General features: G+C 35.4%; 1 protein-coding gene across 16 annotated transcripts in view; it reads left to right on the top strand.

Annotated features, from left to right (window-relative positions):
* The window catches only part of REPS1 (RALBP1 associated Eps domain containing 1), a 65381-nt gene that overhangs the window by 26061 nt on the left and 14687 nt on the right, over positions 1–24633 (top strand). For 5 of the 16 annotated variants that reach the window (XM_068677271.1, XM_068677269.1, XM_068677265.1 and 2 more), the window contains exons 4-10: positions 2350–2503; positions 8391–8518; positions 8989–9151; positions 9462–9525; positions 10407–10561; positions 17338–17477; positions 21906–21986. In XM_068677271.1, the coding sequence (XP_068533372.1) occupies positions 2350–2503; positions 8391–8518; positions 8989–9151; positions 9462–9525; positions 10407–10561; positions 17338–17477; positions 21906–21986 (885 nt within the window). The remainder of the gene's footprint in view (positions 1–2349; positions 2504–8390; positions 8519–8988; positions 9152–9461; positions 9526–10406; positions 10562–17337; positions 17478–21905; positions 21987–24633) is intronic. The other 11 variants (XM_068677260.1, XM_068677258.1, XM_068677270.1 and 8 more) reach the window with 9 other exon arrangements.

Here is a 24633-nt window from a genome sequence, read left to right on the forward strand (position 1 = left end):
ATTAGGTGGGTAACTTCTGTTAAAATTGATAAAATTGAAAACCAGGAAGTTGTCAGTGACCTGAGCTGCACAGACTATTGTAGCTGTTACATGTTAGGATTTTGAAGAGCATTCCAGTTAGGTTCTTTACTGTAATACTCTCAGAAAATCTGGTCCTAGATATTTTAGGCTTTCAAAAACAAATTCTTTTACTAATAGATTGGACAGAGGAAAATGAACATCCCTTCTCAACTGCATCATAATCTCCCATAAGCTGAGAGCATTCTGAGAGTGAATGTATGTGGCTGTTGAGGAACAGAGGTGTTCCTCAGCAATATATTACCTCTGTTTAATAAAATTAGAAGTCTGGTGTAAAGTCCATGTGGTCTGTTGTAGGAAGTTTTCACTTACTCTTAGGCATGAGTATATTAAAATGTGAACTGTTTGTCCACTGTAAAGGCAGGCACCTTGTTGGTTTTCTATTTATAAAGGGTGAGTTAACCTGTATGTAGTTAGTTTCACTAAGCCCTTACTCATTGTGCTTTTCCATGACTGCTTTTGCATCTGAGTCAATGTTCCTATTGTCCTGCCTCTCAGTCTTTTCTGGCCTGCGTCTTCCTTCTTTATGCTTGCATCAAGCTATTAGTACTTCAGCTGAGCCATTTTTTATATAAATATTATAAAATATATATAAAAGGTGTTTAGCTGTTTTAAGCTTCTAGTAAGTTAGCTCAATGAATGTGAGGAGTGGCTTGAGAGGGACGGAGATTGCATAGGGGAGAGCACATTTGTGTCTTGCTAAATTGATTTAAAATGTTTTGCGAATGTCTCATAATGAAGAAGCTGAAGATGTGTCAAATCCTTCTTCCAGAAGCTTTTTGACATCAGAATTAGTTGTGTGGTTTTTCTATTTAATAATTTTGGAGTCTGTAAGCTGAAGCTCCAAATTTGTAGGAAATATGTAAATGTTTAGGATTTCAATAGTCTGCATCAGCACATTAGAAACTAATTTTGTCATCATGGACCTTTAAAACTTTTTTGTTAGGATACATGTAGTTGTAGTATGCATGACTGAAGAATGCTGATTTATGGCACTTCCTGGTTGACTTAGATTTTTCCAGAGGTAATATTGTTAAAAAACACAATGGCCTTTGCATTTTTTTGGCAAAGTGTAGATGATGTTCTGGGAATAATTGTGTGGAAACCTACAGTCGATCTGGCTGTTGTTACTCAATGGTATGTTAGCTGATAGGAAGCTCCTTTCTGGATATATTCTTGTGGCTTTCAGTTTATTTAGATAGCTGTCTCTGAAACTAACACAAGTTAGGGATAGCACACATACATGTGTTAGTAAATGCTTGAAAACTTATTTACAGAAGGTGTGTTAGTCTCTGCTGTGTGGGTGAACTGGAAAGGTAAATAAAGCCTATACCATATAATATATACAGGTGAGAGAGTACCAAACAGATATTTTGGTCTAGTGCTGAAACAACTTTTGAGATGTCTTAGCTTTGTTCTTACTTTTTAGGGAATTTGGAGCTTAAGCTTTGCCTTCTTGTAGTTGTTTTCACTACTATAGTTTAGCTAGAGCTGGAAGGTATAGCAAACTAATTTAAAAATTAGCAAGGAAATTATTCTATGATATAAATATTTTTTACAATTTAAACAGTTTTTCCATCATATCTTACTTCAGAATTGAATTATATGGTAATATGGTTATCTTGTGAGAACTTTTCTAAGTTAGAAATTACACTGATTGTATTTTCGTGTCTGTTTGGGGGGGAAGTAGTACAATATGGTATTAAAGAAAAGCTTGAACCTTAAAATTAAGACAACTACCTTAGTGTGCCTAGCAGAGAAGTATATCATAAACTGCATTACTTTTTTTGGAGAAAAAAATACATTACATTTTTGTATATTTAAAAATAATGGACATTGTCGACTATATTTTTTTTCAGTGTTTAATTCTGATTTATTTTTTTTAGAAGAAATTTGGATTGTGAATTGTGATAAAATTTAGGTATGATGATAGGTTGTATAGTAACTGTTTTGAGACCTGGGTTCAAATGTAACTTCTATCACAAGTGAAAGTGAGTCATGTGAGACTTTCCTTTGAAACAAAGTCATTTAACTTGGCATTGCTATTGTCTTAATAGCAGATTAAAAATATGGTAGATTTTTGAAATGAGCATGTCCAATGCGAGTTGTACAGTACCTGACATCTATTCCCTCATTTTGATAAGTACTAAAATTTTCACTGAGTGTATTTTAACTGTAGTGATGATTGTTTCTAGAAGTTACAGTTTTAGATAGGCTTTCATGTATTTAGTTATGTAGTACAAAACTTAAAAGATTCCTTTGTTTTATTAGGAGTCCACATCTCCAGTTGTTTCACCACAGCAGTCCCCGCCAACCTCTCCACATACATGGAGGAAGCACAGCCGCCATCCCAGCGGAGGGAATAATGAACGACCTCTTGCTGGACCTGGGCCTTTTTGGGCTCCATTTAGTGAAGCACAACCAGGTATAAATGTCTTCTGTTATGCTTCAGCTGTAGCACAAAGTTGTGGAATTCTGAAATGAGTAACTGAGTTTAGAGCAATTTATCTTTGTGTTTTCCAATTCTGGAAACTTTGTTGTAGATTCAAACCTTCATGTTGCTGTCAACATTGTGGAATCTGTTACCTTGTATACTGCAGATCCATTTCTCAGCATGATATGGGAAATGCTGAGAGTTTGGAGGGAGCGAGAAGATGAAAGAGGAAAGTTATAATATGAAGCTGACACCTCGTTGGTAGGAACCGTCAGTATACACAGAAATGTGGCGAGCTCAAGGAAAGAAGCAGATAATGTATTTTGTTTGAATTATGTTTCTGGTAGATGAGATGACTTGTTGGAACAACTAATTCTCTTTTTGCTTCCTTTAAAGTTCACATAAGCATGACTGAAGCTACTGTATCTCAGATGTGTCAAAGTAGAATCACTTGTTTTTATGAAGTTTTCATCCTTTTGTGTTTTTCATTTAACATGAAGACCATCACTGTTGTATTTCTGTGCTCAGATTTAAAGTGTTATCCCTTAGTATCTCAAATTTGAAAAAGCTCTTTTATTTTCTGATATCTGTTGGAGTTGCATTTGGGAATGGTGCAGTAATTCTAATTCAGATTTCATTTTTGATACTCATAAATAATAGTTGCATTTTGTAGGTTTTGATTTCAGGTTGAACTGTCGTTGGTTGTTTATTTCAGCCTTGATATTCTAATTGATCTTTCAGTTTATTCTTACTCTGTAGTTATAAGCATCCATAGAGGACCAGGTATTATGTTGTTAGAATTAGTTGAAAAAAAGAAATAAAACTTATTTTCATGGACATTTAGAAGTGAAATGGGTTTTATGCACAGGTTGATGTCAGTGTTTGGCTGGCACTTAATAGTAAATAATACTCAATTTAGAATGAAAAATAAACATTATTAGTATGTTTGGGCTTTAGTCCAGCCATTTAAGCATACTGTTTGTGATTCTTTTTTTCAGTGTTCAGTTCCTTGATACCTCTTCCTTTGCAAAGTTTAGTTGCTTTTATTGCAAGCCTGAAATAGAAATTTGATAGCTTCTTTGCTTTCCTTAAAAACAGTGCTGCAAGCTCATCTTGATTCTGATGTAAAATGTTGCTGAGAAATCAGGTAATTTGCGGCTGCATTATTTCACTAGGACTTGAGGCAGAACTATGCCATTTCACTTGTGATCCAAGAACAATAAGAACCCAGGTCTCTCTGCTTGCATTTCATAGTATGTGAAATACTGTTTGAGAGTAGTGGTGGGGTTGTCAACTTAAAGCATGTACCCTCAAGTATGAAAATATTTCTAATGGGTCTAATAATAACGTGTTGCACTTAATCAAGGAAAAATTGAAGTGTAATTTCTGTTTGAAGAAAGAGGAGGTCAAAGAAATAGTGACCTGTGCATAGGAAAGACATTCCAGTGCATCATCATATTCCCACAATGAAGAAAATAAAATAGTACTTCTCTGTATCAAATCAGGTGTACAATAAATTCATAGATAATGACTCAATTGTCATTAATTGACCTTACACATAGTCTTGTATCAGAAGTATCAAGCAGCACTTAGAGCTGCAGTTCTAAATTTCTTGGGGAAGAAAACTGGTTCCTGTCTCAACAGAACAAAAGAATTTGGATTTTACAGTTTTTGCCACCTAGCTTCCCACTAGTTTAGTTACGATAGTGATTCTTCATAAGAAGCTGGAATCTGAGACACTGTCATGACTAGCTCAGTGAATTTACACAAGTGATCTGAAATCATAAGCTAAGGTTTGTTACCATCTTTGTTCAAGACTTCTTGTTAAGGTGGACCACAGAAGACATACTTTAACATCAGGAACAGTTTGGTGACAGACACTGGTCACCTGTGGGAAGTGAAGTTTATGGTTAGTTTAGGTCTCATCCTTAAATGTTAGTCAGTTCTATTAAAACCTGAGCCTACCAAGTCTTCTAGGTGTTTGATTTACATGTGTTAAGGTGAAACTGTTGTGTTAATGTTCCCAAGCAAAAATGTCTGATTGCTAAACTCCCCCAGCCTTTTCAAGTTTTATTGCTGAGCATGATGCTATGTGGTGTGGAATATCTCTTAGGTTCTTCTGGGTCATCTGCCTGGTTGTATCACCTCCCAGCCTCCTGCACATTCCCCAGTCTATTCACTGAAGGGGGCAGAGAGAAACAGGTTTTGATGCTCTGCAAACGCTGTTCAGTCATAGCTGAAACACTGATTCACTATTGTTCTGGTCACAGATTTAAAACATAGAACCATATTAGCTGCTATAACTGCATCCCAGCCAAACCTGCTACATACAGAAACAGAATTGAATATGAGGTAGGACCCTCCTGCTTCTAGAACTACAGAAGAGGAAGAAAATCTGTTACCTTCAGTTCATTTTGCATTCAAGCTTCAGCATCTTGAAGCATGCTGACTCTGAGAAACCTGAGAGAAAACATCCCTTCTGTATGCCCAAATTAAAATGATTGAGTGGCATGCCATGGGACTAGAGCTTATTTCTAAGTTTGATCATCTTGTAGTTTGGACTGGAAACAGAGCATTTATGTTGGTAATATCCAAATAATGATTTTAAACTAGTCAGAAAATGTTTTCTGTTTAGTCATAGGGACTCTGCTAGCTTTCTTTGGCATTACCTGAAAGTTTTATTTCAATGCTTGAATATGTAAGAGAATTTGCAGCCCCAAGCTGTCCTCATTTGTTTTCCTTGTTGGGACTGATTTTGCTACAGCTACTGAAATCAGCAATCAGGAAACTCTGTGGACAGAAGTGGAGGATGTCTATTGCTTGAATTTACTGAGCTTGTAGGGCGCTATATTATCCTTTGTCTCCTACTTAATACTTGAGTAATTACTGATACTTGGCCTTGTTACATGTGTGGTTATTCAGGGAGGGAGGAGCTCTACAGCATTTCATTGTTTTACTCACCTGGTTTTGTTTCTTCACAAATTAGTGGTAAGGAGAGCTAGTTTGCAGAACTACTTGAAAAATTAGATCTGAAAAGAAAATCCACATTGACATGTCTTATTGAAAAGTATAAGCTACTTCTTATCTAGATAAACTACAAACATAAGAAACAGTCTAAAGTGAAGGGGTAACTTCTCTCCCACGGGAAATTAGATCACTTTCCAGAAGTTAGCTTGAATACCAACACATAGTTATAGGAGAAGAATATAGAGCAGCCATGGGAATTCAAGCTCTGTCTTCATAGTAAACATTGCATTAAGACTTCTCTAGCTTGTCCTAATCTGATATCTGATAATCAGTGTTAGGCATACACTTGATTCACAGTGCTTTTGATTGCATTCTGTGATAGAAGCACACAGTTTTGAAGTTTTATTTCTTCATTTGCTTTTCAGATCATAAGTACTGACTGTTCTGAGTCTTCCCTATGACTCAGTTTTTGTCAACTTTCTCTTCTACCTCAGGGTTCCCAGTCTGGTTTTGTAGTTTGAGAAGAAACTGGAGAGTGATTTTGTTTTTCTAATTAAAGTGCAAAATAAGTGTAGTTTTTGGTGATTGAGAGCTACTGGCTGCTGGTATTTCAGGAATGTGTGTATAGTTGTCCACAGACTAGGTGTCCACACAGGCAGTCTTTTTTTTCAAATGTTCTAAAAGACATGGGATGTCTGTCCCCTAAAAAATCAGCATAGCCAGAACTGCAGAACAAGAGTGTCCCTGGAAGATTTGAACAGGGGTGAAAGGACTAATGTGTGTGAAGTACTTGGAAGTTAATACAATTCGGTGCTACTGGTGTCCTCATTTCTATGACAGTACTGCCCTGGAAAAGGTGCAATTCAAAGGGGGGTACAGATTGAACAGTACTAAAACTGTTGGAAGAAATAAAGGTAGGAAGAAACATACAAGTTTAGTGGTACTAATGTCAGTTGCTGCAGGACAGAGAAAGGGAAATCAGTTTCATCAAAAGTAAATTTGGAACATGGCATTTTCATAGTAGAGATGGAAAAGGTTTGCCTGAGTCTAGTTAGTTAGCCCTATACTGAGAGAGAGAGAGAGATGGTGGATTTAAACTGAGCTTTCCTGCATGCTTCTTTCTGAAGCTTTAGAGTTAGGCTAGCTACTGAAGAACACTGAAGGCAAAAAGAGTGCTCAAACACATTGCCTTTAGTCTCAGGAATTTGGGCTAGTCACTGGAAACTCCAGGTCAAATGGGGAGCGTTCAGAAGTGGAGGCACATTAGGGGACAAGTCAGTTAATAGTGGCTCTTTATCCTGGTAAAGCCAATTAAAAAAAAAAAAGTGTGTGTGGGGGGTTCTATTTCATTATCTTGTTGAAAATCAGAAATAATGAAACCTTTTGATTTTGTATATTTGATTTATTTCTTCCAAAAATCATTTTATATCCTCCTCCTAAAAGTCTCTCTTTTTCTTCTTTGTAATGTGAGTTTAAATGTGTCATGTACAATTATGGTTGTTGTACATTGGAGAACAACAAACAAACTGGTTTTAACCGTTTTTCTCATTACTTTCTTAGAAAAAGGTTGTTTATGGAACTAAAAAGTAATTGCATACTGTCAAATATTATTTAGCAACTTTGTATACTAGCAACATTACTGGTACTCTAGGTGTTAGCCCTAAGTGTGCCTCACTGATTTTCAGATTTCCTTTGTGCTTACTGCAGATTGTGTACCTGTAGTGTTTTCAGTCTCCAAGAACCTGAAACTGTTTATTAATTTCATAGAATAAATTGCCAATATGAAAATGGATTTCTTCTAGCTTCTTCTGGTTTCTCAGTTTCTTGAGAATAGATTTGGGGGTTTTATTGCTTCAATTTTGATCTTGGTGTCAGTTGTGTCATTAACATACTTCTTGTTTGTGGGTTGTGTGGTGTGTTTATAAAAACTCACAAAAAGATGGCCTGCCTTTTAAAAGGGAATCTGCTTCTACAGAGGAGACATTCTATTCTCAAATTCTATTTACGTTCTTCTTGAAATAAAGCATTTCAAGAGAAAGCATTTTCTTGATCAAGAAGAGTAAAGTACTCAGTTCCACAACTGCTGTTTAGATCTAAGGAGTTCAACATTTCTTTTAAAAATTGAGGAGTTGAAGGGAGTCCTGGAATTCTTCTAGCCTTTCAGATGGTTCATTTTCCCTCTTCTGAGTTCTTTGCATGCAGAACAGTGGATGGCTAAATCTTTTAAGGTTTGCTTCATCATTGTTTTAATAATAATTGTTTTAATCATTGTTTTAACGGCAGTATTTCAGAAGTAGCTTATAACAAGGCACTGGGTGAATGACAGTTACTGTGTTCCAGTTATTTAATACGCTGTGGATGTCATCAGTATGCCTTTTATAAACTGGACTGTTTTTAAGTAGCTGAGTTAATTTTTTTTTAAATTCTAAATTTTATGTGCCAAAAAGTGTGAGATTAAGAGGAATTTCAAAGGCTGTGTTTTTGAAAGACAAACTAAAACCTAAAAAATAAAAGTTTAAAGTAAGTGGCATGCTGAGATAACTTGCCACTTCCAAATAACCGTCCATACAGGAGCTCATTTCAATTAACTTAAAACTATGAGTGTTATTCAAGAATTATTAAATGTATAAAAGCCAATTTAAAGTTCACACATGTGCAATAAACTTATTCCTTGCTTCTGTATTTTTAGTACAAATTTAAGTTTATCTAATGTAGAAATCTACGGGAGTTGTCAGGGAAGACTCTTATAACCTTGGTGTAATTTGGATTTATTTTTTTTCACCATTCTTGAAGTGGGTGTCTTCCTGGCAGGAGCTTGTGTTTCAGGCTTTTTTCACTGTTTTCCATACCTGTAGTTCTAAGACAGTTTTTCAGGGTTGTGTTCTGAAATAAATGTTTCTTCTACTTTCAGGCTCATCTACTTCTAGTGATCCCATATGGTCTGGCCATTCACCACCACCTCACCAAGAAAATTGGGTCAGTTTTGCAGATACCCCACCAACCAGTGCTCTTTTAGCCATGCATCCTGCTTCTGTCCAGGTGTGACACTTTATTGGTATTTAATTTGCTTCATTCAGATTGTTGCAGTCCTTTTTTCATATTTTTCACTGCAGATGTTTACCATGTAGCTGTGCTGTAGTCTGTTCAGTGCTGTATACCCAGCAGATACTTGTTTAAATTGAGTTGACCTCATTTGGAGTGATTTAACTGGAAGTTACTAATCTTAGAAATGTCAGCAGTTATGACTTTGAATTATTTGTGCTTAGCTTCTTTGCAAATGTGCCGTGCTTTTTTTTTTTTTGCTTACATACCTGCAATCATTCCTACCCATGCGTATCCATGTGCAAAAATACCCTGTCACTATCCTGTAGATGCAATCTGTTGATAGTTTCTTGTAGTTTCTAAAGAACTGTGAGATTTAACTATGCTTTACTTTTTGAAGGCAAGAAGTTCAGAATTCATAGGAACACTTTAGGTAGATAATACTGAGGAAAAATATTTCATTTCAGGACCAGACAACAGTACGAACTGTAGCATCAGCTACAACAACCAATGAAATTCGTAGGCAATCAAGTAGTTATGATGACCCCTGGAAAATTACTGATGAACAAAGGCAGTATTATGTTAATCAGTTTAAAACCATTCAACCTGATCTAAACGGATTTATACCAGGTAAGTTACTCTTTAAAAAAATATAATTGTGGGTGCAGTAGTTCTGTTACAAAGACTTTGTTGGGTACTCCAGGTTTGCATAGCATTTCAAAGAAAGTTCTGCGTTTTACTGATAGCTTCCTGGTAAACTGCAGTGTAATTCAAGAAAGGACTTGAAACCCGTTTGCCTTTTTTGCTTCAGTTCTAGAAATAAGTTATGCCTTTTCCCCAAACCTTTGCCAAGTAGCTTATCTCCTTGATCATAAATCTGCAAATCTTCTAATTATTTAACTTGGTTCAAATATTAAAAATTGTTATTGTAATTTTTCAGGATCTGCAGCTAAAGAATTTTTCACTAAATCAAAACTACCTATTCTTGAACTTTCTCATATTTGGTAAGTGTAATGCGTATTGAGATTGTTTTGAAAGATCACAGCTACCTGGCAATCAGTTACCTGATTTTCTGTTTTCTAGACTGTGTTAAGTAACATTTCACTATTACTCTAGCAAGTTTAGTCTTACATTTATGCAAATATTACTTCAGTGGGCCTCACTGGGTCTAGCCTGACACTACTAAAAAAGCATTTTTTTAGCTTGTAAAGAAAGTTCAAGCCCTTCAGAGTAAGAAGTACTCTGAGATTTTATATTGTTAAAGTTGTATTTAAATACAAATAATAAATTTCTTAATTCTGTATTTTTTGAGTCTCAGTATGTTTTATTTAAACATACAGATGCAAATATTTTTAAATGCAATTAGTGGTACTTTATAATCAATTCATCTTTGACTCGATGCAGATCTTGTCTTTTATTGTATTCTAGAATTTATACTGCATCATTGCATTCTATCATTAAATGGCTTACCTTGACAGATTTAGTCTTTCAAACAGTGTAATGATTTCTAACTCATTTTTTCCTATTGAAAAACAAATCATGTTACCTCAGCAGTATCATTTCTAGGCACTTTAAGAAAGTGCTTTAGTATACCAGAAATCTGAGACCAATAATGTTGTGTAGTACTGTCTCAAATGCAGGGAAAGGAGTAAAAGTTAAACAAAATGGAGAGAAATAAGTAGGTTTAAATATATTCTAAGAAATGTCACTTGATAAAAGCTCACCTTTGAAGAATAAAGCACGTAGCACTAATATGGAGTGCTTAATAGGGTAAATAAACTACAGGCTGCATTCTTTGATCTTCTAAGTAGCACAACAAAAGTTTGTCATTTGGAAATAAACTTAAGAAATTCTGTTATGTTTATACTAAGTTTTCCTTTTTTAGGGAACTCTCGGATTTTGATAAAGACGGTGCACTGACGTTGGATGAGTTCTGTGCTGCATTTCATCTGGTGGTTGCTAGGAAGAATGGATATGATTTGCCAGAAAAGCTACCTGAAAGTTTAATGCCTAAACTGATTGATTTGGAAGACTCAACGGGTAAGACATTTTTCAGCACAAATTTTGGTATTTGCAATTGATGTCATAGTTAACGTTATATTATATCAGCAGACACTTGTAGGTTTTGTGAGTGATCATTTTGCTATACTTGGTGAAAAGTGAATCATTGTGCAATTTTTAGAAATCTTAATCGGTGCTCAGATGTAATCCAAGCACATATATATTTCTCTACATGGAGATGCTATTTAAACATAGTATACATATGGTCTCATTTGGAAATGCAGCCTGTGTTCTTTACAGGTGACTTAAGGAAAACAAGATTATCACAGTATAGATTTATTTATGGTTACCATTGTATTCCAAATTACCAATCCAAATGTACTTCAAACTTGGTTTCAAATAAATATGCTTTGCTTGCTAAAACTTCTGAAAATAGGGCATGAGTTTCTAAGTCTTAAAGGTACTTTAAAAAAATATTCTGAGATTAAGTGCTAGGAGTAGGACAGTTAGGTAGTTTAAAAGCACAGGATTAAATAGCACAGATATTTTAATTCTACACTTGACTAAACAGCAGAATTTATCCTCTGTTGCCCTCACAACTAATTTTTCTGTGCATAGTCCTTTAGATTTGGTTGCTCCCAGGTAAACTGTTGAATGTATGAGTTCAGGTTGTTAATATTTGTCTAAAACACTTAGAAAGCAAAGTGGAAGCATCACTGAAAAGCAAACTACTATCCCATGTAAATGTGCTATTTAAAAACAGGCTGGTTTTGGTAATCTTTTTTTATTATTTTAAAACAGATAAATAAAGCTGAATATTTATAACCTACTTCATAAATACTATACTTGCATTGAATACTGAATCTTTGTAGAACTTCAAATAATTGTGTTAAAATTAAGATAATTCCTCAGAATTCCATTCTTAACCATTCTTGATGGTGAGGCTTTGAATATAGGTAATAGGTAATAAAACTTGTAGCCTTTTTACTTTAATGTTGCTTACAATCTTGTGTTCAGAGGAAAGATGTTTTTAGGTACCATTCACTACTGATGACTTCTATGTTTGTGTTGCTTTTTTAAAAAGTGAAATCTATTGGCTAGAAAAACAACATTAAGCAGTCTTTGCTTTGGAATGTCAGGTTATACTGTAGGTGTTGTATGGGTATCATGGTTTTCTAGAGCTTTTCTTTTTACTAAATGTTTCAAAAGGGGGGTCCCTTCCTACTGTGTTTGTCAGATTTCAGAGATTTTTAACCTGGCAATTATTGATGAGTTCTTAAACTAGATAGAGTGGCTCTTGCTACCTATGCTTTAATAATTAAACCATGTTCTGTGGGAGTAGCTCAGTTCCTCAGCCTCTCAGCTGCAGTCAGCAGCAACTACAGTGTTCTCAGTATGAGTAAGCACGTTACTATGGAGAAGACTTCCGTAAGAAAAATCTACAATTAATTGGGTGAAGGTCGAGCAAATGCCTAAAAACTATCCACTCTATTTTTGCGTCAAGGTGATTGCCAAGCAACATCTTCATAAGATATGGAATAACAAATAATATTGTTATACATGTAGAAATATCTACATATGTACCTGGTCGGTCCACTGCTTTCATTGGCATAGCCAATTTTGAGAGTTTTGTCATATAACTGAAGTTGTCTGGAAACTTTATATATTGGACATAAACCAAGAAGTTGTATATGTTACTTTATAGGCAGCTTTGTTAAAACTTGTACTTATTTTTATGAAGTACAAAGTAGTCTTTAAATTTGAGGAAAAACTTCTTAGAGAGGACTAAAAATGTTTTTCCTCTCTCATATTAAAGGAAAGTTATCTTATTCTGGTGAATATTGAAAGGTTACTATGCTGTGTAAACTATGCTAAAAATAAATAAAATCCAACTGATACTTGATTCTGCCGATGTTTTTAATGGCAACAATGAAAAGAGACTTGCAAACTTCTTAAGTTTTATACAGTTAAGTGTATTTCTTTATTTCTATATTTGGGCCACTGGTGTTGGAAATAGCTAATCTTTTCTAGCACTTGACATGGATTTATCACCAGATAAATATTATGATTAAATATTTTAGGAGAAGTTACTGACTTAGCTGTAACTTCACCTGTAGGTGCAGCAGTTCAAGTCCATATTTCTGTAACCTATTAATTTATACTTAAAATTTACTAATATATCTAAGTGCAGGTTACTGTGTATATTAAGATGTGTTCACCCTGAGGACTATAAATTAAGCTTAGAAAGATCAACCCGTTAAATTTCTTAATATTTTTTCCCATAAAAAGCTGTATTTCAATAAAAGCTCACTACACAGCCACCTTAGAAATAGGAACTGTAAAGTATGGCACTGAAATAGCTTTTTGACTAAATTTTTAGTGGGATAACAACCTTCTCAAAGAAAAAAATTGTGTTAGTGATCCTGTTCTGCTGACTGAAGCAACAATACCATACTTTCAGGCAGTTCAAGAAAGTGAATTACTTGATTTTTCCCTTTACTTTCTTTGTTATCAGTTTTAAACTTTTTCAGTGTGTTAACAGTACCATTTACTTTTTTTTTGTTAGAAACTTTTCCTTCATCTTCCATGCTGGAAGCATGGAAGCTTCAGCTCTGCACTTGAAACTTGCTGTATCTTTCCATTTGAATTTTGTGTGGTATAGCACTGTTGCCCCACAGAATTTTGAAAACAATTTTTAAAGGAGGTGGTGATAACCTCACACAATATTCTTGTCTCTAAATTGGAGAGACATTCATTTAATGGATGGACTGCTCAGTGGGTAAGGAGTTGGCTGTGTGGTCACACTCAAAGAGTTGTGATCGATGGCACAGTGTCCAAATGGAGATCAGTAATGAGGGGTGTTCCTCGTTCCTCAGAGGTTGGTGCTAGGGCTGGCATTGTTTAACATCTTTGTCAGCAACATGGACAGCAGGATTGAGTGCACCGCAGCAGGTTTGCCAGTGACACCAAGCTGTGTGGTGCGGTCGACACACTGGAGGGAAGGGATAACAGCTGCAGGGCCCTGGACGTACTTGAGAGGTGGGCCTGTGTGAACCTCATGAGTTTCAACAAAGTCAAGTGCAATGTCCTGCACCTGTGTTAGGGCAATCCCAGGCACAAATACAGGCTGGGCAGAGAATGAATTGAGAGCAGCCCTGAGGAGAAGGACTTGGGGGTGTTGATTGATGAGAAGCTCAGCATAGGCTGGCAATGTGCAGTTGCAGCCCAGATAGCCAGCCATACCCCAGGCTGCATCAAAAGGAGCATGGCGAGCAGGGCAAGGGAGGTGATTCTTCCCCTCTTCTGCTCTTGTGAGGCACCAGCTGGAGTGTGTGTTCAGCGCTGGGGCCCCCAGCACAAGAAGGGCATGGAAGTATTAGAACAAGTCCAGAGGGACTGGAGCACCTCTCCTATGAAGACAGGGAGTTGGGGTCGTTCAGCCTGGGGAAGAGAAGGCTCCGGAGAGACCTTAAAGCAGCCTTTCAGTACCTAAAGGGGGCTACAGAAAAGCTGGGGAGGGACTCTTCGTCAGGGAGTGTAGTTATAGGACAAGGAGAAGTAGCTTTAAGCTAAAAAGAGGGTAGGTTTAGTTCAGATATTTGGAAGAAATTCTTTACTCAGAGGGTGGTGAAGCACTAGAACAGGTTGCCCAGAGAAGTCGTGGATGCCCCGTCCTTCATAGATCATAGAATGGCTTGGGTTGGAAGTGTTGAAGGCCAGGCTGGATGGGGCTTTGAGCGACCTGGTCTAGTGGGTGGCATCCCTGCCCATGGGGGGGGGTGGAATTCGATGGTCTTCAAATTCCTTACCAACCCAAAGCATTCTATGATTCTGTGATCTTTATGCTGATCAGGGAGAGAAATGAGGTGTGTTAAGTTCCTAGAATAATGTGGCAATTCTGTAATGCATTTGAATGGTTTTAGTATTTTGAATTGGATCATACACTTAAAAGAACCATCTGGATTGCAGCAGCTTCACTTAAGATACAACATTGTGTTGTGGTATTTGTAAATAGATAATGCCAGCCTTTCAGAATGAGTCAGATGTGTCAACGTAAAAACTAGCTGTAGAAGAAAACTGCAGTGAGGAGAGTATGAAATCAGAAAATTGTGCAGATACTTTTCTCCAAGTCATTAAACATTTATTTCAAGAATTGAGTACTGTTCGTAGCATCTGTCTTGATGGAATTTATGATCTGCAGCTGAAATGAACACTAGTCTAACATCTATTGTGAAAATTAACATCAATATTTTCCTTTAAACTCAATTTTATCTCTGTTTATAAAAGCTAACAATCCTTTATGAAACTCAGAGCAGATTTTGCTTTTCTGTAAATTTGTTTTTTGTTTAGGCTGTTGCAGCAATGGCACTTCTTTTTAAGGAAGATAAATTTAGTTCTTCTGTTGCTGGTATTTTGTCTCTCAGAGATGCCTTCCTCAATAACAGAAAACAGATTGAATTTTTGCAATAATACTTAATTTCTACAGGATGCTTTTAAGGCTAAAAGTGTATTTCATAATTATGTCATTCCTAACTAAAAACATTTGTATTAAAAAGTACAGTTTTTAACAAAATAGAACATGACTTATGAATTTTAACAAAATACAGCATAATTATGAATTAATTTTATGCTTCTGGACAATTTTTAATGGAGAATCTGTCATGCTTTGTGTCTCATTAGCTGTACTCAAACTTTTTCAGAAATGTCTTAATTTTTCATGTGGTTATCTGTAAATTCCTTGAATTACAGGTAGCCACGTAGCCTGTCCACAGCAGTTTTCAGCTTTTATTTTTTAACATTGCATTTAAGATTAGTAGTAGAAATACGTATTTCTAAAATATTACTACTGGTATATGTTGAATTTAGTATATTAATGTTGTGTACAGTGGCCGCAATGTCATACTGGTTACTTGCAGACATCATGCTGCCTCTGAAGGTCTTGATAACTTGATATAATGTTTATTGTCAGTTTTTTCCTAAGCAGATGTTAGATACAGCTTGTATCTTTAATATTTTAAGGCATTTTATTCGGAAGGACAGTCGTACAGGTACTGGGCATAATTTTGGAAACAAGTCTCAACTTCGCACCTGGCTGTTTACTCAAAGTGTATAAGACTTTTGAAGTTTTGACAAGTTACTGGTTTTTCTGTTTTCTTTTTGTTTAAAGACTGAGGTGTTAGATTATAGGCTTAAGATGGGACAATTTTTATTTCTTTCTGGAAGAGTTTTGGATATTGTTATTAGGCTGTGCCTCCTGCTGTCTCCAGCAGTACTTCAGAAATATTGGCTGCTGTTGGTTTTTCAAGGTGTGATTGGCCACCATTCATTCAAGCATTCCCAGTTTGAATTTTTCTCTGAGCAGCAATTTTACATATCCCCACCCCCTCCAAACCATGCAACACCATCTGGTGTTGGATTTGTCATGAGCTTCTTCACAATGAAAGACAGCAGACACAATACAGAGTTATAGCAGAAGATCAGGCTGTAGAGTTTAGTTGCTGAGAAGCCTGAAACCAATCCTTTTAAAATTTTTTATAGATTATAATTTCTGCATTATTTTCTTTCAAGCAGTCCTTTTAAGTGGTAATTTAAATAGTCTTCTACAGTATTTTACCTTGTTCAGAGTTTTAATTCTCTGGTCTATAGACATTGTTAGTTTGTATAGCTACTTATCAGTCACTTTTTCCACCTATTCTTGCTACATTATACATTTGTAAACTGAACTTCAGTTGTTGGAAGCTTTCAAGGCATTACTTGTAGTCTGTGTAGCAAATTAGCTGACACTAAGCAGGATTTCATTGTGTCATGCAGGATGTCTAATCTGCTGTTTACATTTAGGTTACCCAATTCCTTTATAGTTAGAACAGAACAAAAGAGTGCTGCATCATGAAAATAGGTACAACTCTGGAGGACGAGGCTTTCTGCAAGGGATTCTACCTGCTGAAAGCCCAGGGAAAATTGTAATTACAGTAACAATGTACAGTTGCAATGTGACAGCTGCTAGACTGGTTCAGTTTGCAAGATGAAATGAATGGAAACATCATTCTTTTCGTAAAGAGGCTTAAAACTTAAATCCTCTTTGCAGAATGGTCTTTTAAGGGAGTGGTTTACTTCATCTGTTTTCATATTTTTTTGTTTGCATTGATACACCGTTTTTACTTTATCTTATGTAAGGGCGTATTTTATTCTTTAAGATAACTTGCTAGTGCTGGGTTTTAGCTAATAAACACAAGTGTAAAGTCACTTTATCATCCTGTCAGTAATTATATTTACCTGTACATATAATCAAGATTTGAAAGTACTATTTAAAACCTGAAGCGGGTGGGAAGCCAGTAAGATTTGGAATAACGTTCAAAGTCTGATTTTTCAGGAAGATCCTCTAAAGAAGGGTAGCACCTGATGGTACATGTGATTTGACTGTTTTGTCTGTTGCTAGGTATTTACTTGGAATAATCTGATCAGGAGGTGTAGGGATAGGAAAAGAATAATGGCTTTACACTAAAAGAAGGTAGATTTATATTAGATATTCAGAAAAAAAATAATCTTTACTCAGAGGGTGGTGGGACACTGGCACAGGCTGACCAGAGAAGCCGTGGATGCCCCATCCCTGGAACCATTCAAGGCCAGGCTGGATGGGGCTTGGAGCAACCTGGTCTAGCAGACCATGTCAGGGGGGTTGGAGCTATATGATATTTAAGGTCCCTTCCAATCCAAACAATTCTCTTAAAAGTTTAAATAAGGGATACTTAGCACTTAAGATGTGAACAGCTTTTTTTGAAAACAAACTGAATGCCGTTCATGATTTTGGTTTATAGTCATTTCTTTCATTTCAGAAGTTGGGGAACAGACCGGTGAGGTAGGTTATTCCAGCTCTCCAGCAGAAGCACCTCCAAGCAAGTCTCCATCAATGCCATCCCTAAACCAGACCTGGCCAGAATTGAATCAGAGCAGTGAGGTTAGCATTTCTATCTAAGAGTTGTTTCATTGCCACCCACCATCAATAGCTAAACTGTATGCATACGTAATTCATAAGTGTATCGTTGATTGCAAGTTGTGAATGCATTGACAGAAACTTCAGCAGAACAACAGATACAAAATCAGTGAAAGATTCCACACATTGAATTGTAAAAATGTTTAATTTTTGTCTTATTGTGACATGAGCTAGTGTTTAAAATGCTGTCAATAATATTAATTAAGCTTTATTTTCATCACTAAATGATCTCATGTCATACCTATTGGAGAGATTTAATTCATTTTTTATTTCTCAGTGTTTCAGTATTTTATGACTGAAGGCTTTTACAGCAAAAGCTTTTGCAAAACTTCAAAATAAATCTCAAAATAAATTTCTGATGTATCTGGACATTGAGATTATCTCTGGAGGTAATTTTACCACAGAATATAAAATGCTTCACAAGTAATATAGAGAAATTATAGCTCTGGGATTACATCAAAAACAAAGTTGGATCTCAAGACAGTCACTGGTAAATTTCTTTAAATTTTAAATTTTTGCTGTTTTGTGCTGCAGGTATTCACTTGGTCATTGTTTGCTGTCTGTATTTACTGTATAGGATTGCTTACATAGTAGGTTGTATTTTGTCAGCATTTGGAGCTGAGGTTACCAAAAGGGATTTATTTACAAATTGTCCATTGTTTATAAAGTCCATAAGAGTTTAACTCCTAGAGCTTCTTACTGCTTTGTTTTAACCTATTTAGTCTGTGTGTTTTAATCAGAACAAGCCAGTGTTTTATTCTGATTTCAGAAACTCAGTTGATTTCCTGACTGCAACCATACTACAAAGATGGTGTAGGCTTATTTTTCATTATAAGAGAAAAAAGTATTGAAGTTACTTTAACAATGAGACTCTCAAGAGGATTCTAAAACTTTTTAACATCTAAGATAGTTCTGTCAGTAGCTGATTATCTTGCCTCTTACTAAAAGAGCTTTTTGTAGCTCCTTTCTTACTTAAAATTCAAGTGACTAGAAGATTCTTGGTAAAAGTTTTAGAGGAACCAAAGCAATCAGTATGAAATGGAAAATACATTATTTTTTTAGGATTAAAGGTTAAGAGCAGAGGAAATTTCCTTTATCTCTAGGGGAAAGAGATCTGGTAAGAGTCCACCCTTCTTTTCAAGGGCAATGCAAACCTCACAGTAGTACCTTTAAATAAAAAATGTGTGAAGTAGTGAATCTGAGTTCTGTTTGACAGAGTGGCTCTTAGATTGCTGGTAGAAAGTAAGTTTTAAGAGGTAGGCAAGCAGATACTCGGTTGTTGCTAAAATATTGTAAATGCTTTCCAAATGTATTAAAATTTGCATTGGTATGTTCCCACATGCTTATGATAAAGATTTATTAAGTTAACTTGGTAAGCTGCATTGTAGTTGAACAAATTCTTTCAGGGCCCAATGCAACTCAAATCAACTGAATATAGGACAATTACACTGGCGGAGCAAAGTTAATTATAACTTGCTATCAGCCAAGACCTTCTTTTACAAAACTGACTTTATATATCCAGCTAGAGACTGTGATACTTTCTCCTGAAAATCAAATCAGACTTAAAGAGCTTTGGAAAAGTTCTCTGACTAAATATACTACCAAACATTAACTATACTAAAATAAGAGTTAAACATTAAGTGCTGAGTTCTTGATCTAACATAACGGAACTTCTGATTCTTCAGCTGTACGCTGTGCATGCTTGCTCCTCAGCATTTTCTTTCCAGCTTGAGTTAGGTCAAAGTCCTCAAGGTTTTAGTGCTGTGAAAAAATTTCTGGTATTACTGCAGGCACCAGTCTAACTGTTGACTCTTGTAGTTGTCATCAACAAATGAGTTGTTTGAAAAAGCTATGCAGCTTTGGATCAACTGCCATTCCAGGCAGTTTGCATCCCAGTTACTTTAAAAAACATTAGTTACTCTTTTATTTTTTTCTAGCTCGCAGTTGAATTTTAGACTCCAGTTGCCAGGTTCAGTTAGTGTAAGCTCACAGAGTATATGGAACAAGTTGTCACCTTCAAACTTCAAAATAAAGGAACACCGTAAAAATCTACCTGGATACTCCATTCTTCATATTTTCATCTCTATTCAAATTCTCATCTCTACAATCCACTGATCACTTCTTTCTCATTTTAGACATCTTTTCCATCCAATTTCAATGTTGAGCATTTAGTTCTGAGAGCTTAAAAAATTGAAAAGCCTATTAAATTTTTGTTGAAAGCAGTCTAGTGTCATATTAGCTTTGACACAGATACGGAGAGTTGCTTTTGAGTTCATGACTGTTTCAGATATTTAGGCAGTTCTAGTAATTGCTCAGGTTGTTGAATTGTAGCTTTTAGTAAATGTTTTGAAAGTAGTTGTAAGATTTATACAAGTCTTAAAGACAGGTATTTTAGATTCAGCTAGTGGAAGATTTATCCTAGATAGTTATTTGTATTGTGGGCACTCTTAAATCTCTCACAGTTAGGTACAGTCCAGTAGATGTGAGATATATGTAACTTGTTATTAACCAGGGAGTTAACAGTAACTAGCTTCTGGCTTCATCTCAAGATGAAGCATGAATAGCATGTTCCCTGGTTTAGTCAGGTGTTGATATTCATTTATCTGTGCCCAGCTATGGATCCTGAGGACAAGTAATAAATGCCCTGCAGTGTGTTTTTGGAGGACTGGAATAAGATGTAAATTCAGCATTCATCTCTTAAATATATAAAAAAAACATATATATACATGTGTTTATTTTAGTTATAACGTGTATGCTGTATGCCTTTATGAAAGTGTTGAAAAATTGAGAAGCGAGATTTCTGTAATTAAACAGTCTATTTGCCAGTGTAGCCAGTAACGTTGAAGCCACTAGCCAAGTAAAGTTTAAAGGGTAGTGGTAGTTTTAAAATAAAAATAAACTGCATATTTCATGAAAATGAGCAGCCGTGTAAAGGCAAGAGGCCAAATCAGGGAAAAGGCTGACAGAATTTGGCTGTTGAATTTTTCACCTAGTAAAAATTGACTAAACACATCTGTGTAGTTCCATACTACTTGCAGTGGTGCTTCTTCATGGAGGGGTGGAGTGCCACTGAGTAAGTTGACTCCTACAATAAGCAAGATGGAACATTCAGGAAGGAAAAGCTCTACATCCTCCCTAAAAAGGTGTAGTTTTGGATTAAAAAAAAAAAAAAAGCTGAATGACATCCCATGGTCTTTGCCTTTGTTGGCAAGTCTGGAATGAAAAGTAAGGCCCTGTCTCTGCAAGGTATCATACATGAAGGCTCTTATAAATTCAGTGGGTCTTTTCCAGATTTCATTTAATTAATTTCAGCTGACTGAAAACAGCTCTTTAGGAATTTCCGTAAAGAGCTATTTCTGAAATACTGTTTTGGACTAGTTTTATATACAGACTATTAATTTAATATCTCTTCATGTGGAGGAGTGCATGAGATTGGGTTGACTAACACCATATACCATGTCCTGTATCATCTGGAAACATGCGCATTGATTTGTCTCTAGAGCTGGGACAAGAGTATTAATTTATTTTCATGACTATACTAACATTTTTGTCATTCTGAGTGCTAAAAATCTTGTTTGAAAATAGGCTAATATGTTATTTTACCAAGATATAACAAGTTCAGCATTCCTGTTGTGATTTGACATCTAGTTTTCTGGATCACATTAACTTTATGTACTTTGGTACTTCATTGATCCAGTTGTATTTTAATTTACTAAGCATGAGGACTCTTGACAACTGTGTATTGATAAAGCATGCCTATATCTTGTAAAACTGTTCAGAGATTGACTTATTTGCTTTTAACAATCAACAGTATGTTTGAATTTAATTCTTTGCCTTGACAGTGATCTAGATTTGTAAAAATACTCTTACAGAATAGAATCACTTCTCAGGAGTTGCACTGGCAAGCTGAACTGGTGTGATTGGAGTACTCTGCTCAGCATTCATTTATCTGAGACTTTGTAAGAAAATCAGTGCTTGCTAAATACATTTGACACTGGGCAACTACAAAGCTGAGGAACCTTTCTGTAGATCTTATAATCACAAACAGGTGGCACTGATGGAATCTCTACAGTATTTGGCTAACCAGTTTTTTAACTTGTATGACTTTCGCTGGCAAACTCCGACATAATTTCCGAGTTGACTGTGCACCTGTATCTTCATTATGAAATGTAAAAAGATTGATAATCTGACAATAAACTTGGTTGCACAACAATATCAGATTGAAATAGAAAGATTTTTTTTATGCGTTATTGTGGTTTCTAAGTCAAGTACTGCCCAGTGCAAATACAGTACTTCCCAGTGCAACATCCGAACTACTATGCTAAGTCCTCCTCAGTGATCTTTTACTCCCATCTTTCTCATCATGCTGACTTCTCTCCTCTGTCTGTTCAGCAGTGGGAGACATTTAGCGAACGCTCTTCAAGCTCACAAACTCTGACCCAATTTGATTCTAACATTGCACCAGCTGATCCTGTAAGTCAATCACTTAGCTTGCTTGTTTGAAATTAATTTTATTAACACTGAATTTCCATTCATTGTATATAGCTGTTATGCATGATTTCATGAACTGCTTTTTTGGGAATGGTGGCAGGCTTATTAATTATTTTTGCTGATTTTTGGAATAGAAGTTTTCTGGTACTGCTTAAGATTAATATCTGAGTGCAGTGAATGCTAATTTTCTTTGTATAGATGGAATACAACACTGCTATCAAAACCTGTAGTAGACAAAGCATTTAATATATTTTGAAAATGAGTTAACTCAAGGGCCACTCCCAGTGATAAATTAGTCCTCTTTTCAGATTCTGTCTTCAGTATCTCTTTGAAGCTGCAGATCTTTATTTGCACAAAATCTTAGGAGCTAATAATGTCAACTTAACTGAAAATGCTATCAGGCTTTAATGGAAGTAATATTTCATACTCTTAATGTTTTCAGTGACTTGGTTATTAATTGGGCTTTTAGTATTTCTCCAGCAAAAGCTGTGCTGTTTTAATGTTACTTAGGGAGGAGTGCCCTGAATGATGATGTACTTACATATCTTGTCCAGCTTCGGAGCCAGAAATCTACTACATTGTTTCATGTTCTGCTGGTTTTAAACTTCAGGACATATAACACAGAAATGATTCTGAGGTGCATTAAAATTACTTTAGAATTTAGCTGCTACTTTTCCTACTGCTTTTCTTACATATTCAATTACCCCTATGTCACTGTCCACTGTCATTTGATTATATAGCAAAATCTAATAGGTGCACATAATAGGCATTTAACTGCTTTTAATATTAAACACGCCCCTTCTGAAAAGATAATATTTACAAAAATTGCATATATATGCAAGTATAGTACATACACACAAATATATACTTCTTATTAGTACTCCAGTCTGAGACATCACTGATATTTATGTGCAAATAGCATTTCTAGATGCTGGAAAGATGCTGGAAGCTAGAACTCAAACTGCACTGTCTCCAGTGTGCAGAATTGCCTGGAATACTTAAATTAAAATGTCACTTAGTTAAAAAAAGCAGCCTCTTTTCATCTCCAAGATAGACCTTTTAGGGTTAAATGCGCTATATTTTTTAAGTTGTTCTTGAAATCAGTTAGTGGTTGTTTCTCTTTGTATATAGTTACTTAACAATGTAGAGCAATTGCTGTCTTGTTTCCACAACAAGGTAGTAATATATTCATGCACATAATTATTAAATGACAGAAATTTGAATTTCAAAATTTTCCCATGTGCAGTTAACTTTAAAAGTGGAATTGTGATGTGTGGAAACCTCATATCTAGCCATATACTTGTGTGTGTGCGTATACATGTGTACATAAATATAAATTCAATGGAAATTTATACTGGTAAATGCCTTTGTTTGTACTCAATTCTTGTAGTTGAGAACATTTTTAAAGAACAGCAAGCATCTTTGATGCTTGGTAACTGTGTCTTCTTACAGTAAGCAGAAATGACAGCAAATTTTCACTAACAGCATTCAGGCTTCTTATTTTAACGGTTTCAGCAGTGGTGCAGTGATTTTTTTTCAACTACTGATGCTCTCCCAAGGGAGAGAAGTAGCTTTCTTGAGTATTTATTAATAATGATCTAAAGAGTAAGTTCATAGACCAATTATTTTTCCTTACAATTGGAAAAGCAGCTTCATTGGAGGAAAAAGATGAATAGAAAACGTTTTTAAAAATACATTTATCTCCTGGTATATTAACATAATGGCCCTATTATAAGGGAAAGTTGGTAGCATGTTAAGTTGCTTTCTGTAAAATTAGATTATTGATCTTTATTAGTACTTTACGTATAAATCCATTTAATCAAGACAAATTATTTTTGTAGTAGCTGCACATTAGAGCAGAGGGCTGAAGTAACTGCAGCAAGTGATTTTTGCATGATAATCCCACTACAGGGGAGAAAAATGCAATATATCTTAATGTATTCCTAGAAGCCTCATGTGACAAGTGTTTGAGCTATAGCTAAAAATGTGGTCTTAAAAGTTTATATTTGTGTCGAGTAGCACAAATCAGTTTAAACAGTTCTACAAATGAATAATGTAAATGTACTATTCTTGGTGAAAGTGATCTACTTGACCAGTCAAAACCAGATTAAGCACCTGATACCACAGCAATTTTGAACCTTGATGTCTTTTCTAGGGAAAGAATATAATCTATTTTTTTATGCTGTCATTGTTCCCTCCATTCATGTATTCTGAATAGAGATGACAGTAAAAATCTCACATGAGTATGACTATTTTAAGTTGTGGACAAAACAAAATTTCTGAGATATTTAAAGCTATCTGCACTTAGTTTAGTATCCTATCCAAGTGAAAAAGGCTGTCTATAAATTACACTGAAATGGAGTCACTAGTCTGAATAGCAAAGAACATGCTGAAGTGTAAAGTCAACGTCTATCTAAAGATACATTCTGTTGGGTTTATTATACTAAAATTTCAAAGATTTTTACCACTTTAAAGAAGACGGAAACTATTTGTCTTAAAATACTACAAAGTACCTATTTTACTGGGAATTAGTCATACCATTTTAAAGGGAGGTAATTTTATGAGGCATCATAAATAAACCTTAGGAGTAGGGTTTTCAAGGTTTTTTTTTTTTGAAGATGCACTTGAT

The sequence above is a fragment of the Anas acuta genome, chromosome 3 (assembly GCF_963932015.1).
Source record: "Anas acuta chromosome 3, bAnaAcu1.1, whole genome shotgun sequence".
In the NCBI taxonomy this organism is placed as follows: domain Eukaryota; kingdom Metazoa; phylum Chordata; class Aves; order Anseriformes; family Anatidae; genus Anas; species Anas acuta.